Genomic DNA, 16,043 nt, shown 5'->3' on the forward strand with positions numbered 1-16,043 from the left:
CTATCTTGTACACTTTATTACCATAGCAACCTCTTTAAATTGCGCTAATCTTTTTTTTTCATTAATCCATGGTTTATCTTGACCCTATCGAGTCTATTTTAGATTCTTCAATGTCCTTTCATAGACAAATATTTCTTCCTTGTAAATGTAAGCAAGTATTAAACAAAATTGATCGTATACATTAAGTAGCCTCTCCAATGTTATTTGTGTACAACAACATTCCGATTTAACAGAACCTTTTAACAATATTGTATAATAATGGAGTACTTTGTTTAGACTGCTTGTCTAAAAACAAATAACGAACGTTCATATAAGCTCTGTGGCAACGTAATGTGAAAAAATTACTCATTTATGTATAAACAAGTTGCTGTCCTTTAAAAAAGGACTGCAATACGTGGACCATTTGCATGTGTTTTCAACGAAGACGTGAAAGCCTTAAAATTATCACAGATTCTACCAACTCTAGCCCCCTGCTTTTAACTACTAAATTTGTACGTTGTATTATGTATATGTATAGTTGACTTTTAATCTCAGAATTTAAAAGGTTCATACTTCTAAAATAATTATGATCTATGTTAATGAAGATTGCATGTATAGTATAAGGCATTCGGCGAATTCTACTATTTGCGCACATTACGCTTCGCACTACCTTTGTTAACTTTGCAGTGACAGCTTTGTGTAAATCATTTCATATTTTGATGCATTTTTCTTGAGATTTAAACTTTAATACAGTGACAAAAATTTATTATATACAGTCACATAATTATTCACTCATACTTAAATGCTTAAATAATTTTAATCGGGAAGTACTCTAGCCTCGCCTTCTATAAAAGTAAAATTCAGCTATAGTGTATTCAGAAAATAACAAAACATTGCAAATTATGCTATTTGATGCATGTTGTAGTTTCGGCATAACCTTAACTTATTTCATAATACTGACAGTTTATATCACATGCCAATCATTTCTTTAAAAGGAATACTTTGTTTCTGTTTACCGACAACTTTACAATAGTACAGCGCCTTTGAACTTACATACATGTGCATATGGCATGGAATCCCGATCCCGATTCAGATAAAACTGTGCTAGCCTGGTTCCCTGAGCTACCCATTACGCACCAATCGGCAATCCTCGGCTGATTCCGCTACGCTCCATACAAACATTCGAGTGCGCGAGACATCCGAGTAGTTCCGAGTGATTACGCACAGGAACCAGGCTAGCTCATGCGCAGGCTGAATTTTCTCCATAGCATCCGGTTTAACCTCGCTTATTAATTTTCTGCGTGGACCTCAGGGTCCACGCAATGGCAAATTCTGGGATCCGATTTATTAATAAGTTGATAGTATGGTGATTTGCACACACTAATGAATATGTTTTATCAATGTCTTGGAGAACGGGGGGGGGGGGGGGGGGCAACCAAATAAACAATACAGTTACTACTATAACACATCATTCAAAATTACATGTGAAGAAGGCCCTCTACACTTTATTTTTCTTTCCTTAATGTATGATAAAAAGCAAACTGAAGAAATTGTAAAATAACGACAAAAAGGGGTAAGCTTTGCTGTTAATAAAGTACAGTGATAATGAGAAAATGAGCTGTGTAGCAACCTCTAATTATACAGTATCCACTAATGATATAAAGTTGCATTAGTGGTCAGACCGTTAATGAAATAATTGTAATCAGCAAAGCTTATCCCTTTTCTCATTATTTTACAATTTCTCCAGTTTGCTGTTGACTCAATTTATTTCGACCAAACCCTGCACAATTTTTTTTTAACGTGCGTTAATATATCGACGATATTAACTCACTTTGAAATTATTTTATTTTTTTTTTCAAAGTGCGTTGAATTTGTCCAAAAAGTAATTAACGCATTTTGAAAAAAAACAAAAAATTTTCAAGGTACGTAATTTTTTTTAAGTGCGTTGTAACAAAGATCCGACATAAAACAAATATCATGCACGCGGGCAAAAAATGGAGAAAAACAAACGTTCTCACATCGTTTGATATATATAAAGATAAGAAGCAATGGAATTTTAGAAACACAATCATGCAAAGCAAAATGAACACGTAACGCAAAGATAATTGGCTTAACAACATGATTATCTTACATTCTCAATAGGCTTGGCGCGCCACTGGGTAATTGAAGCCATCTTAAGCCAACCCTTAAGCCATATCCGTCTTTAGACAAAATATGGATAAGTCGATTCTTCGTCTCCTTACTGGTCAGGCATTTACTACGAAAAGTCTCGTTTTTATATTTATAAGAAAAAAGTCATTTGCACAATTTTCTGTTGTTATTTTTTCTCAGAAAATGTGGTTGCACCTGTGTTGTTGTGATTTACAGGGATTCATAGTCCAGTAGATATAAGGAGGAACTCCTGGATATTGTTGTATGGATACATTGTCGTTAAATAAGACGCTTATTCATACAGCAAAAAAAACCATAATTTATGTCATATTACACGTTAATAAAAAAAAATCATATAATACACACATTGTCCGAAATGAAACACCTTTGAACTTTAATATTTACATGACACACGCGCATTGCCAGAATAGAAACAATGTAAGACAAGAAGTATGCTGCTTCTGTAAGCGTCCTTGATATGCTTTTGATTGACATAACCTAACAAGTGTTTGTTTTCATCCCTTCATTCACCAAGATGATCACTCGGGACCTCTCAAGACACTGTAAATTAATGAAAACCGTCGTAGAGGTCGCATTTTTAAAATCACATAAGCGAGGTGTCAGTTCATTATGTCATAAACCCGTCATCATGTTTTGCCCGGTCGGATAAACAAATTTTCGCTCATTTATAACCACGACGTTTTGAAACAGTGACATATGCAAATGTTTTTTTTTGTTCGTATTCTAACTGTTTAAGATGACGCTGGTTTTCGTGTTTTGGCGAAACGGCCAGAAGGACGATTGATAAAAATCTTCCGAAAAAAGCATTCATCCGTGGAAAGGTTCGTTATATTGCATAGGTACAAGGGGGAGCTATGCTATTTCATTAAAAAAAAGGAAGCGGAACGGTCACTTGGAGAACGGACCTTGGATGATTCGGGTTTAAGAAAGGGGGAGTCGAGAACCGTTTATTTTAAAGGATAAAAAATTCTTGAGAGGAAAATGGCATTGGTTTGGAAGATTCTTTTTTACTTTACTGGTTTGCTGATCGCTGTCACATGTCAAGGTAATTTAGGCTAATTTTCTCTTTTCTTTTTCTTTTTTCTTTATTAAAAAAGTATTTTTTTTACCTACCTGTAGAACCTTTTATCCTCAAAAAGAGAAACTCAATACTTTCCCTTTAAAAACGTTTTTTACCTGGATGATTATTGTCCTGATTGACAGATGATTGACATTTATTACTGAGTGATCATAACACACCTGTCTTGTCCGCAAAACATTAGCCAATACTTCCTTACTCACTCTAATTTGCGATCGTGATGTTAATTTTAATACAACTTTCTGCATTCTGTATATTATGCATGCTAAGTTTTACTCTTCTTTTAAAAAAAGAATAATGAAATTTAAAAAAAAAAATGTTTTCTTTGGGTTTTAGAAGTGACTTTGATTGGATCGTCTGCTCTGTACTCCACAACCTAGTATTTTGGTATTAGCCGTAAAAGTTGTGTTTATGCCCAGGGATACGATGTTATCCAATAGTAGACTTCTGTTGATACGGTGATCGTTCTGTTGGGGCACTGCCTCATATAAAGAACGGAAAGATCTCCAGCAATGTGCAAATTAGATGATAGGATTACGTAATGATATAAGTCGCAATTTATCTTCGTTAAAATACTTGTAAAATTTTTTAAGATCTGTGTGCAAAATCATAGACGACCACCATCATTTTCGTCCCCTGTTCATTTTCTAGCCTAGCGTTTTTCACAATAATTCTCTTTTCAATGGTCAAGGTATTTGAGCATTGAATTCACAGTCATTCGACTGAAACTGGACAAAGCGAATTTTTAACCTTTCAATATAGCTGATGGTAGCCTCAGGGAATATATACCTCTCTTTCTGATCAATTAACCCAATATGACTTTTCTTTCGGATTGTTGAATCTTTCACCCCCACCCCTACCCCATTTCTTTAAGATAGGTTTACTTAGTCTAATAGCAGCGTGTGAAAATAGTTCAGAAGTACATGTATAATATTTGCATTAAATTTTAATTCTGAATGGTAAGAAACAGTCGTGACTTCAAAATATGAAGACATAATTTAAATGACGTTCAGTGTATACTTCTATGGACAGTTAATGTTATTTATAGATAAAACCATGAAGTTTGGTTGAAATAAGTAACTAGGGATTTGACGATATATATATCTTTATTCTCACATAAATGCCCTGAATGTATATCCAGCACTTTTGCTAGCAGGTCGTTTGACTTCAATTTCGTGCAGCATATTTTGTCGAGAGCATTTTTATGTAAATGAGGACAGAACCTTCATGTATGATTGGCGATGAACTAATGCCCACTGGCCTTACTTAACCAGTATGCCACTGTTCGCTTTTCCGTTAATTTATTAATTGTTTGCACGGATTAACAGATTGTAGCCATTCAAATTCAGTCATGACCACACAACAAAGTCTGTGACTTTATCAAATTAAAATCATTTTCTTTGAAGGCTTCTGTGAAATTTATTCCAATAGTCGTGATTTGCAAAAATATCCAAAAATCTGCAAGTCTGTAGTTGTTTTAAAAAGGTCAGCAATGGAAATATTGACTTTTTTTTTTACACAAATGTTATGTCAGTCTTGTAGTTCAGTTCTTATTGTCCTATTAGTTTCTGAATGTTAAGACGTTAGTTCATTCCAGTCTGACACGTTCAAAAGAATGTCATTAGACCTTGGAGGGATAACATATACACAACCTTGGGGATCTTTCTTATTTGCATTTACACACAAAACAAACGTGAAAACACATGTAAATATTTGCCTATCGTGTAAAGCCAACTGCACAAATCATTGATTTGATAACATACTTGCTATCGATATCGCTATCTATTTTTCTTTGAGTTGGTTTTCTTAGTGTCCCCCGGGGCTATTTTTGGTAATTAGATCAGCATTGCATTCTTTGATAAAAAGATAAAATTTATTTGAAATTTTCTTTTGAAGAGACTGTATACCACGCACATGTAATTGGAAACGTGAAATGTGCTAAAGTGATAAAAATGTAAAAGTTGTTTAATGCGTACAATAAAACAAAGGCTAGAGTTATTTTTTTGTACTTCAATCATGTCAGGCATGCATCATTTTCGAAAACCAAATCAATTAACTCATTAAAAAACTACGATGTAAAGTTGATTGTACAGAGTTATATAATTAATTCATAGTAAATTCATAGTAAATCGAATAAAAACTGCACATTGAATATATTTATTTAATATAACACAAGTCCCATCAAACATTACAGTAGAATGATGCATCAAATATTGTACTACATGCATATCAAATCTATGTTTTTACAAAGTTAGAATTACATGTATCTAGCTTTCATGAATGAGCCAGTTCATATCTTAAATACACTTGACTTGTTTTGACAATAGGGCTACTTATACATGCTACTTGAACATACACATGTATGTCATCATTAAAAGGCGTGAGAAGTCAAGTAGTACTTCAAGTAGTAGAAAATCCAAGTGTTGCTTCATGAATGACCCGAGTTTTGCTGACTCGAAAAGTATTAAGAACTCTCTCTCTCTCTCTCTCTCTCTCTCTCTCTCTCTCTCTCTCTCTCTCTCTCTCTCTCTCTCTCTGAGATTCACTAGTAAACACTGACAAATGAACTGACAAATGAAAAGTTAGCATGCTATAAGTTTTTAAATCTAGTGATATCATGTATATACATTTGCAGAAGAGGACCGCGGACTGGTGGTCTCCTTACTCCCCGATCACGTCAGTGAGATAGTCACATTTCCCGGCAGGGTAGACAACTTTGTGAACTCTAAAGACACGACGGATGACAAATCAGGTCACCGGTTTTTGTATTTCTTCGGTCGCACGGACGTTCTTAGTATGGCGTGTGACCCATGGAATCATTCCATGTATGTTCTGGATGGTCTGTCCCAGAGTCTCTACAAGATGCACCATTTCAACATCTGGATGAATGATACTGAGAGAAACGTGACCCTCATGCATAAGGGGGTGTCGCACTCCGCTACATCCCAGATAGCGTTCGATTGGCTTTCTCGGAACATCTATTGGACAGATGACTATTACAATTGGATTGGTGTACAGCCCGTCGATACCGAGGATAAGACTATGTACAAAATTATCATGCACGATGGACTCTGGTCCCCGCTAGCTTTGAGTTTGGACCCTATTAAAGGGTAAGTGAGCGAAATCTGGTCATCAAATTGCTTCGAGATTTTCACTAATTATAAAAACAGTTATGAATGTTTGATCTATTTTCAGATATTTGTTTGTTGCTGAGCATGGTGCCAATACGGTTATAGAGCGTGCCGATCTGGCCGGCGAAAACCGGAAGACCATCATTACCTCGGTTTCAAAAGTCCCTGACATAGTGGTGGATACAGAGGAAGAAAGGATCTACTGGATAGACATCGGCAGGAATGCTCTAGAAACGGCCAAATATGACGGCACCGACAGACGACTGGTGCGGCGCTCCACCAATATCTACATCATGATGAGTGGACTCACTCTGTACAAGGTCTGGCAACTTTTACTTTTGGGGAAGAAACCCAAATTAAAATCCATCAAAAAATATATGTATGGGAAATCTTAAGTATTCACTTCAAATGATAGATGTATTGAATCTCGATCCATCAAACTTCAACTTCATGGAGAAAAAAACAATATGTAATTTAAATTGTTTGCTTGATATCTTATTTCAGGATGTGGTGTGCCTAACAAAGTTTCAGGAGAATGAGGTTTTGTGTCTGGACAAAAGAAGCGGTTCCGTGGTGTGGTCTACCACTTTTGCGACTCAGCAGCCCTGGAGTGTGGAGGTGTATGACAAAGATCTACAGAAAAGAGTTCCCCGTACGTCGCCCCTTAAAATCTACCACACGATTAAGATACTATAATGTACAAATATTATGCAACATTTGTTTTGATAGATGATCATAATTTCAAAAAATTTCCATGATATGAAAGCTAATTAAAGAATATCTTTTTTTTTCAGACGAATGCGAAAAGAAAGGTTGCAGCCAATTTTGCGCAAATACCCCGACTGGTGCTAAATGTCTTTGCAAAGAAGGACAAGAACTTGACACGGACGGTAAAAGCTGTAAAGGTAAATCAGGTCTTGTAACGCGTGAAACAAGAAAAATGATGAATCGTATGTTTGTTATTATCATTTTAATAACATCGCGATTAGGAAAAAATTTGTGGTCAGCCTGTCTGTAGTATAATCCCAACTTTACATTGTTTCATTTCAGTCTCTCATACATTGTATGGTAAAGGGCTCTTGGTAGCCAATGGTACAGACTTGTGCATGCTGGACATCCGGGTGATTACGGGTCATGAAAGCGATGCCCGGTGCTTCCTTTTCTGGAAACACAATATCACTCACCTAGCTGTCGACGCCAACCAGAACAAGATTTATTTCACGGACGACGTAAGCAGGAGGATCCAGAAACACGACATTGTACTCAATGTCACTTCCATCATAGCAACTACATCCTCAGTATCTGGTATATATAAATATGTTGTTTTCTAAGAATCTCATAATACGTTTTATGTTTTCCCCTAGAAAAATTTATTTAAAACCACTGTATTGTGTAAGTTGATTTATATATACAATTTAAAATTTTGCTCCTTTTCATTAATTTACACTTTCTTTTTTCTCCAAACTTTAATTTAAATTTTAAAAGTTTAGAATTGTTCAATGGTTTGGCGTTGGTTTGTAGGACTTGTGTACGATTGGGTCAATGATGATGTATACTGGTCAGAGGCCGACTCCGGGAAGGTTAAGGTCACTACTACAGCAGACAACGTCCGACAAGAAGCCACCATTTTCTGGGGCCTTGATCGCCCCACATACCTTACAATTAACCCACATAACTCGTGAGTATGAAGATAACCAAACCCCCCACCCCTCTCTTTCCTCTCTCTCTCTCTCTCTCTCTCTCTCTCTCTCTCACACACACACACACACACACACACACATATAATATTATATATAAATTAATGGACGACACAAAAAATAATTTGACCGGAAGATTTAAGATGGGCGTTTTTATTCTGTTCACACTTCAGACTTCAATGTAGGACAAAGAAACTAGATCATCTAATTCATTTATATCTAAAAGTAATTTGGTCAGTCGAGCGAAGCATCAACTGTCACATTCCCAAATCTAAATGAGTCGATGATTTGCCATTGTACACTCCTCGCATGTCATTACATGACAGTTGACATTCATCACTCAAATAGATGATTTCTTAATAAGGGGAAAAACGGTTACACGTGACGATTCTGTAGTAAATACGAATCTGTTCATTAGTTGAGAGATATTGTACGATTTAGTTTTCACCGAAACTATTCAGCTTTGGCAACACCTTGATAAATATGTTTATTTTAAAAAAGAACGAAAAGTTTTCTAATATGAGATATTTTAAGTGCATATAGGCCATTCATGTAAGACATTTTTTGTTGGAAGTAAGTTAATGAATGAAGAACTTTAAAAAGAAGAAGACTTAAAACTATGATGAATTTCAATATTTTAGGTCATTGTACTGGATATCAAATAAAAACGGACAATACAGTATTGAGGGCGGGAGCTTTGACGGAATGAAACGATGGAGAATAGCGGAGAAAGCCACACTCCAAAGCCCATCTGGATTATTTTATGATTATTCATACAAAAAGTATGTACGCACCTATCCACAGAAATCAGAGTACCACCAGAGTACCACCATGTACTTTGACAATTATATCTGACATATATGTTTACTGCTGACTGACATAAATTATTTCGGTAAAATACTATCTGAATTTTGCAGGCTATTCTTCATTGATAAAGGGGAGCTCAAAAGTATACTTCCAGACGGGAGTAGCCTTTTAGCTTTGAATTCCGTAGGAAGCGACAGCAAGGTTGTTGTATATAAGGTAAGTTTTACAGACGCTTTACTACAACACTGTGGTTCCTCTCACTAACGTTCAAAATGATGTTCATTGAGCTTTTTTTGTCCTTACAGGATTATGCTCTTGTTACTAATATCAAGAATTCTGTTCGAACACTCAACATCCACACGAAAGCTATGCAGGGTTCTTTAAATCTAACAAACGTTCAGAAAATTTTGGACATTGCAGTGTTTGATAAAAGCATTCAACTGACAGAGAAATGTGAGTATAAGAACGTGAATCTATATTTAAAAAAAAAGTTTCTTGCTTGTTACTTGTAAGGTTGAAAATTAAAATTATTTAAATTACTTGTAATTTCTCAGCTCCTTGCATGGTCAATAATGGAGGATGTGAACATATATGTACCGTAGACACAGGAATGAAGAAATGTCGCTGCGGGTTTGGATACACTCTCAAATCAGACGGACTCAATTGTTCAAGTAGTAAGGGAGATTAGTTGTTCTTTTTATATCGATAAAAGCAGGGTCTTTATGGAATCCACTCATTGAAGTTTGCACATGGTATTGTTAACTTGCATTTTCGTTTGTTTATTTACAGTTCCAATTATGGAGGACTTTGCATTGACAGTAGACTACACTCATGGAATACTCTATCAGGTCTCTCTTAGTAACGCCGAAGTGACGGCAGTGGATCTTCCGCCGCCTAACTACCCAATGAGCGCTGCGTACGACGCTAAGCGTCACCGCGTGTACTGGACAGACTTCCAGCGATACCAGATTCTGGAGAGCACGATCTGGGGCAAAAATAAAACAGTCGTCTTTAACACAGGTCAGTCACACTTGGAAAAGTAAAATAGATGGGAGGGGTAAGGGTGTTTGTTTTGTTTTGATTTTGGTTTTGGGGGTTGGGGTGGAGGAGCATGTATATTCTACTGAAAGGTATTGATACGTGTTAAAGTGAGCAGTTGATAGTTTAAGATATGCTGATAACCTAATGAACCGTCTTTTTGTAACTTTCAGGGTCATACATTCCCGGTTCCATTCAGGTTGACTCATCCACGGGAAATATCTACTACGCCGCCACCACCTTTGACTTTATGAAGGGTGTGACGTCACATATCGCGGTTGTACGACCAAAGAGTGAGCAGAACAAAGTGGTGATCTCGCAGTTAGAAGTGGTCAAAACCATTGCGCTGCATCCCCAGAAAGGGTAGGGAATTGAGTGTTAAGAATTTATGCTACAAATGTACAGATTCCAAGCTCATGTAGTTCATTATTTAGTGTGAATAAAACCCAAATCATTTATGAATACATATATAGCACACAGATGTCTTCAAGATAATAGCGACAATTTCTTTTCTCCATCATTTTTCTGGATACATTCTTAGTGTTGTCTTTGCTGTAGATGGCTTTACTGGATTGACAAGGGAGGTGCCCAGTACACGGCTTATATCGGGCGAGGCGCCATGGATGGCGACAGTCGCTCTTTCTTCGTGTCCTCCAATTTGTTTAGCCCCACCGGTTTAACTGTTGACTACCAAGGTGAGTGTTACCCATTGGATATGAAAATCTTAACAAATTAAATTGTGATTTTAAACCAAAACCCAATTCTACGGCGAGTTTCAAAAGTTGCCCCGATGTTAAGCATCATCCTTTTTATATTTCAGGTGATAAGTTATACTGGTCTGATAGTTACATGAATACAATCAATTATATTGGTTTGGACGGCACCAACCGAGGGGAACTGACCCATGATCCTCGTGCAGATATTATGCATATTGCAATATTTGGATCCCATTTGTACTACACTGCTGTGAACAGGCAGTAAGATATACAACACATTTCTTAGTGAAAAAATACCGAATAGAATATATTTTTATTTTATTTTACACTTCATGTAATTAACTTATGTCAAAAATGTAACTAATTTATATATAATTACAGGTTCATCACTAAAGTGAACAAAGAGACGGGAACTATTTCTTCTTGGATGAGTGAAACGCCGGAATTCGGACGTTTGGAAACATTGGACATATATCCAGGAGACCCCATGCCAGGTATGTAAAATATTATCAAAGGTTAATACCCCCTCCCTTCCAAATAAATAGGATCTATCAAAATTGGTCGATATATTGATAAATCCCTCCGTTCAAGACTTTGTAATTGGTCTCTTTCTTAATATTTGCCATTGCTATTGTTTTCAGTTAACGAAAAATGTGCCGTAAATAATGGTCTGTGTAGTACGTTTTGTTTACCAACTCCGTTCGGTCGGACGTGTGCTTGTGAGGAAGGAGTTCTATTGGAGAAAGATGGCAGAACGTGTAAAGGGGGTGAGTCCTTAGTCTTCAGATTTATGTGGTCAACACTGCGAAAGGAAAGCATGTTGGTTTCCACGAACGGTTTTAGCTTAGTTAACAGTCCTGAATTATAAATAGTTTCTTCTATATATGCGTAAATGCAAATATGTTACCCAGAGTAAATGAGGTCACTCAATTCCAGGAAAATACGTGCTACGTTGTTTGTTATCCTATATTTCCTTGTAAATTTCCTGGGTTGGATATAAATATAGAAGTCTAGTTTAAATCTATAGTTAAATGATTAAAAGTGTATCAAATTGTTGATCTGTGAATCAGTGTTATTCACGGTATACAGATTATTATGGTTCCAAGGTTAGGAAGTATCCTCAATTATCGAAAATAACAATTGATCGAAACTTCTAGATTGAACAGCTCAAAAAATATAATTATAAAATTATTGTGCAATGATATAGTTAAGATCTACATCCTTGATATTGATAGTTAAAATACAAACTATCTAAGATACAATGATATTTTTTTTTCTATAAAAGTTCATTCTTCAAACTTAGGTTTGTTTAACTGAAAAGGTGCAATTACATTTTTTTTTAATTTGAAAAATGTAATAAGACAGCAATTAAGAAAACTTGTTAAACATTGTGTAAATATTTGTCATTTTGCACAAGATTTTGAATTCATGCTTCAGTCAAGAAGTGTAACCAGACTGTTCCAAATGGGGGGTTTGACGTGGAGTGCAGCGGTTACCTAGGAACCACGTGCAAGTATCACTGTTCCCAAGGTTACATCCCAGCAATGGCGAACCAAGAGTTACACTGTAGCTACAATGGAGACTGGGGTGTTCGCATGGAAAAACTCTGTGAGTACAAGTTTAGTTCTGATTGGGAAACTAAAACATGCAACTTCTAGTATAGTTAGAATTGTTTCTTAGCCATTATTTACATCAAATATTGCATGCTTTTCATCTAGAATGATACCACAGCCCCATAATGCAATGACCTGCATACGTGATTACTGAAAAAATTAACAAAATGTCTTATTTAATGTGCATATTAACGAAAGAAATGTGAAATCTTGTATCTTTTTGATGTCTATCAATAACTTATTGTTCGACAAAGACGTGTATCACTCTGCATGCACATCACGGATTTTACCTAATAAAAGGAATATGAATAAGTAGTTGAAATTTTAAAAAAAATCAGAATGAACATTTATAACATTTCAAGATTATTTACTGCTATGTGGTCTTTGAAGTCAATTGTTCAGTATGAATGCATTCATGTGACGAGACCGTATCGTGTTGATACATAGTCATGTACATGTATGTTTATTAATAATGCATGTGCTTGCCTAAGTCTGCCAGCCGTTTCTGATTTGTTACATACTTTGACCTCGTCAGCTTCGTTATGTTCTGTGACGGTTTTTTTCTAGGACAGTGCACTTAAAATAACGCTATCTGTACTTTTCACAGGTGAACCTTACGGTCCCGCTAGGGCCGATTTCTCCACAGAGTCTCGTGAACTAGACAGGGCGGCCCTCGGGGGGATCCTGGGAGCGGTCATCTTCGTCCTTCTCGCCGCCATTGTCGTTATAATCCTTGTATTATACAAGAGGTACAAACATAATTACATACATCTTGTTTGTTTTTGTTTCAAAAACGGAATAACTTTTTAAAACACCCAAATTAAACACAACTTTGCCATAAACTCAATGTCGGTTACCAACAAGTGATTAACATCAAATCTCTCTGAAAACCGTGGTTTGTTACGTTATTATTGGGGTTGTTCTGAATTTTAAATACCATATTTCAATATCACATGCATAAATGATAATATATTCATGTACCATTATAGACCTAGCACTAAATTTCATATTTCACCAAAACAGTTCCAAAGTAGTCGGACAGCATGAATAAACACGAAGATTTAGACCTACTATAATATGTAAAAACAATCTCGTATATTAATTTATTTTTTTTTAACCATTTCTACCTTATACACATTTGCAGATTATATATTTTCTCTTGCAGACGATCGGGTATGTTTGCTCACGCAAAGTTTGTTAACGCTCCAAATGTACAGCTAAATCCATCTAATGCCGAGAAGATAGACGAGAAAGACCTCTCCAATGGGAAGGATCACAGCAACGGAACTTTGAATGGAACTATGGGAACTAGCAACCCAGTGTACGAATACAAAACCGACACAAACAATTCCAACAGTTCTCATCACGTCTACACGACATTGGATATTCAGAAAATGTGATCACGTGACTCTCGGGGTAGTATCATTCCAGATTTTGAAATCCATCTATCAGGAGACTGAAATCCACTTATACTAATGTGTCTCTAACTGGAGCAGTTCTTCAAAGAATGGTTAGGACATCGCATCTTTTCAACATTGAAATGGACATTATTAATAAGTGTTGATTTTCAGATGTAAGATTTTTTTTTATTGTTGATGTTTATATGGTGCTGAGGGATTGATTTTTAATATCCTGAAATCTAGACAAATAAATACATGATTGTATGTTTAATATAGTGTACGAGGACTTTAGGTTGATGTTTTATGGTTAAGAAGGCGGCCATTTTTTCTGCTGAATACTTTGGCATGTATATATAATGAACTTGGAGCAAATTCTTGGAATCGTTTGGTGAATGAACGAAAGGCCATTGTCGGTGATAACACGCCTAACATATACATGATGACAACATTCCGAGGAATAAGAAATGACCAGAACGGCCATTGGCTGCTACGTCATAAAAGAAGCCAATTTATAATCACTGCCGTGAAGTTAATAACTTCGAGGAAAACAAAAGTCGACAAATACGGTTTTTACTTTTTTACTTTGTTTATTTGAAATAATCACTCAACAGCACAAAAGAAGATGCATGCCCGAAAGTATAATTCGTACAAATGGTTTTATGGGTAAATAAAGTTTTAATGTTCAAATTGTCCTGTCGTTGACCGTATAAAATCCTGTAGGAGGTGGAAAGCACTTGGGAAGGTCGGGCTCGCGGTCCGGCGGGGGCGGGAGTTGGACGGAGAGTTCCGGCGATCTATCGGAATCAGGGGCACCAGAAGTAAGTCGCCGGCGACTATTGCCCCGCTCTGTGGCGCCGAGGGAAGAACCCATAAACTATGGTCTCTAGCTGAACTAAAGTCTCGAAAGGCAAAGAGAGCTCCTCCTAGGAAACGAATAATATATTATACGCTTTTGTAGCTTTGTTTAATTCACTAAAATATTTCTACATGGGTATTCTGTCAATTTTATTCATATTTTTAACTTTTCTTTTAATTGTAATAGATGACCGATAAAAAGAAAATAATTTTCATTCCTTTTATGGTTTGATAAAAATTCCTGGAAAGAATGATAATCCTTTGACTAGTCTTCCGCTATAATCTTTTATCATATTCATAAACATATTATTGCATTTTCATTTGTCAACGATATCAGGTTTTTGGATGAAAACATAACAGATGCCCTTAAAATAGTATTTGTTATTTCCCCTGTATACCTGTTATTTATCTACAACCCTGTACGTGTAACGAAGAAACCCATGCGCGGATCCAGAAAATTTTTCCAGGGGGGGTCCGAAGGATAATTGTGTTTGCCAGGGGGGGTCCGAGGCATATTTTCGCGATAATTTTACTATGTAAATTTAATAAATTTTCATTTTCCAGGGGGGTCGGGACCCTCCCGACCCCCCCCCCCCCCCCTCTAGATCCGCGCATGAAACCTAATGCTTTGAAAGTAAGTATCGTTGTAAATTTAAGCTGAAGAAATATGTATCAAACAATATATTATATTTATTTGTTTAATTAACAAAATGACATCATTTCTACATTAATTTAAGTTTCTCCTCTTTATCCTTTTACATGTAAGAGATCAAGACTGCTTTCTACATTGTAAACTAAATACACGTTTCATATTAATTACACGGTTATCATAGAAACGCTTTATATATAAAATCCGTACTCTTACAAATCATATAAAATATACTTTGGAACGTAAGTAATGAACGACTTAATCAATCTCTCTCTCTCTCTACCTCTCTCTTACCTCGGTTTCCACTGACGCCGTGGTGGCTTATTCCAACGAATAAAAGCACAAGAAGAACTAAAAATTTCTCCATTTCACTAGTTATATCTGGACTCTGAAAACAAAATATTAGATATTGTTGCAGTGATTGTTTGCATTAATTAATTAATGAAATCATCCATTCATTCATTATTTGTCACAACTTGTCATAGAATGTTATCAGTCTTGCTTACTTAATTTTAACGAAGAATTATATTGCAGAAAGAGCATCCGAAATTCCCTGCACTACCTTTTGAGTTCATGGATTGTAACTGGTCCAGCTAAGGTCGTGCCGAGTTATTTGTTGGGAACACGGGTAAAGCTGTATTGATTGATTGCATATCAATTACTGTATACTTATCTGTATAAGGGCAATAACCCTGTCAAAAAGGGTGTGATCTAGTGTGTTCTTTCTATCTCGATGTAATGAATATTAAGATAATTGTTTTGACCCGAACAACAGTTGCATAACACACGGTGTATCTATACACAATCGATAAACAAGAAAACAATAAACATGTTATTCAATGCGATATTACAGTTCCGTTGAATCAAAGAAATCAAATGCATCTATAAGGCATGTACATACAATAATA

General features: G+C 36.0%; 1 protein-coding gene and 1 long non-coding RNA gene across 3 annotated transcripts; one reads left to right on the forward strand and one right to left on the reverse strand.

Moving 5' to 3' along the window:
• Nucleotides 1-2,684: 2,684 nt before the first annotated feature.
• On the forward strand, nucleotides 2,685-13,909 carry LOC105340396 (low-density lipoprotein receptor-related protein 6). The gene is made up of 20 exons (XM_020072271.3): nucleotides 2,685-3,196; nucleotides 5,865-6,339; nucleotides 6,425-6,680; nucleotides 6,865-7,012; nucleotides 7,155-7,265; nucleotides 7,411-7,665; nucleotides 7,882-8,038; nucleotides 8,699-8,839; nucleotides 8,975-9,080; nucleotides 9,170-9,317; nucleotides 9,419-9,538; nucleotides 9,654-9,884; nucleotides 10,076-10,265; nucleotides 10,461-10,597; nucleotides 10,723-10,879; nucleotides 11,000-11,112; nucleotides 11,260-11,385; nucleotides 12,056-12,226; nucleotides 12,839-12,980; nucleotides 13,397-13,909. The coding sequence occupies exons 1-20, from the start codon at nucleotides 3,133-3,135 to the stop codon at nucleotides 13,629-13,631; spliced, it is 3,483 nt and encodes a 1,160-aa protein (XP_019927830.3). The 5' UTR covers nucleotides 2,685-3,132; the 3' UTR covers nucleotides 13,632-13,909.
• A 309-nt stretch (nucleotides 13,910-14,218) lies between these two features.
• On the reverse strand, nucleotides 14,219-15,804 carry LOC105340373 (uncharacterized). Of its 2 annotated transcripts, none has more exons than XR_002200948.3 (3): nucleotides 15,698-15,804; nucleotides 15,430-15,523; nucleotides 14,219-14,554 (listed from the first exon to the last, which is right to left on the reverse strand). It is a non-coding gene; the product is annotated as an uncharacterized lncRNA (long non-coding RNA). The 2 variants fall into 2 exon arrangements; XR_010711084.1 differs by having other exon boundaries at nucleotides 15,642-15,766.
• Nucleotides 15,805-16,043: the final 239 nt, after the last annotated feature.

The sequence above is a fragment of the Magallana gigas genome, chromosome 2 (assembly GCF_963853765.1).
Source record: "Magallana gigas chromosome 2, xbMagGiga1.1, whole genome shotgun sequence".
NCBI lineage: Eukaryota > Metazoa > Mollusca > Bivalvia > Ostreida > Ostreidae > Magallana > Magallana gigas.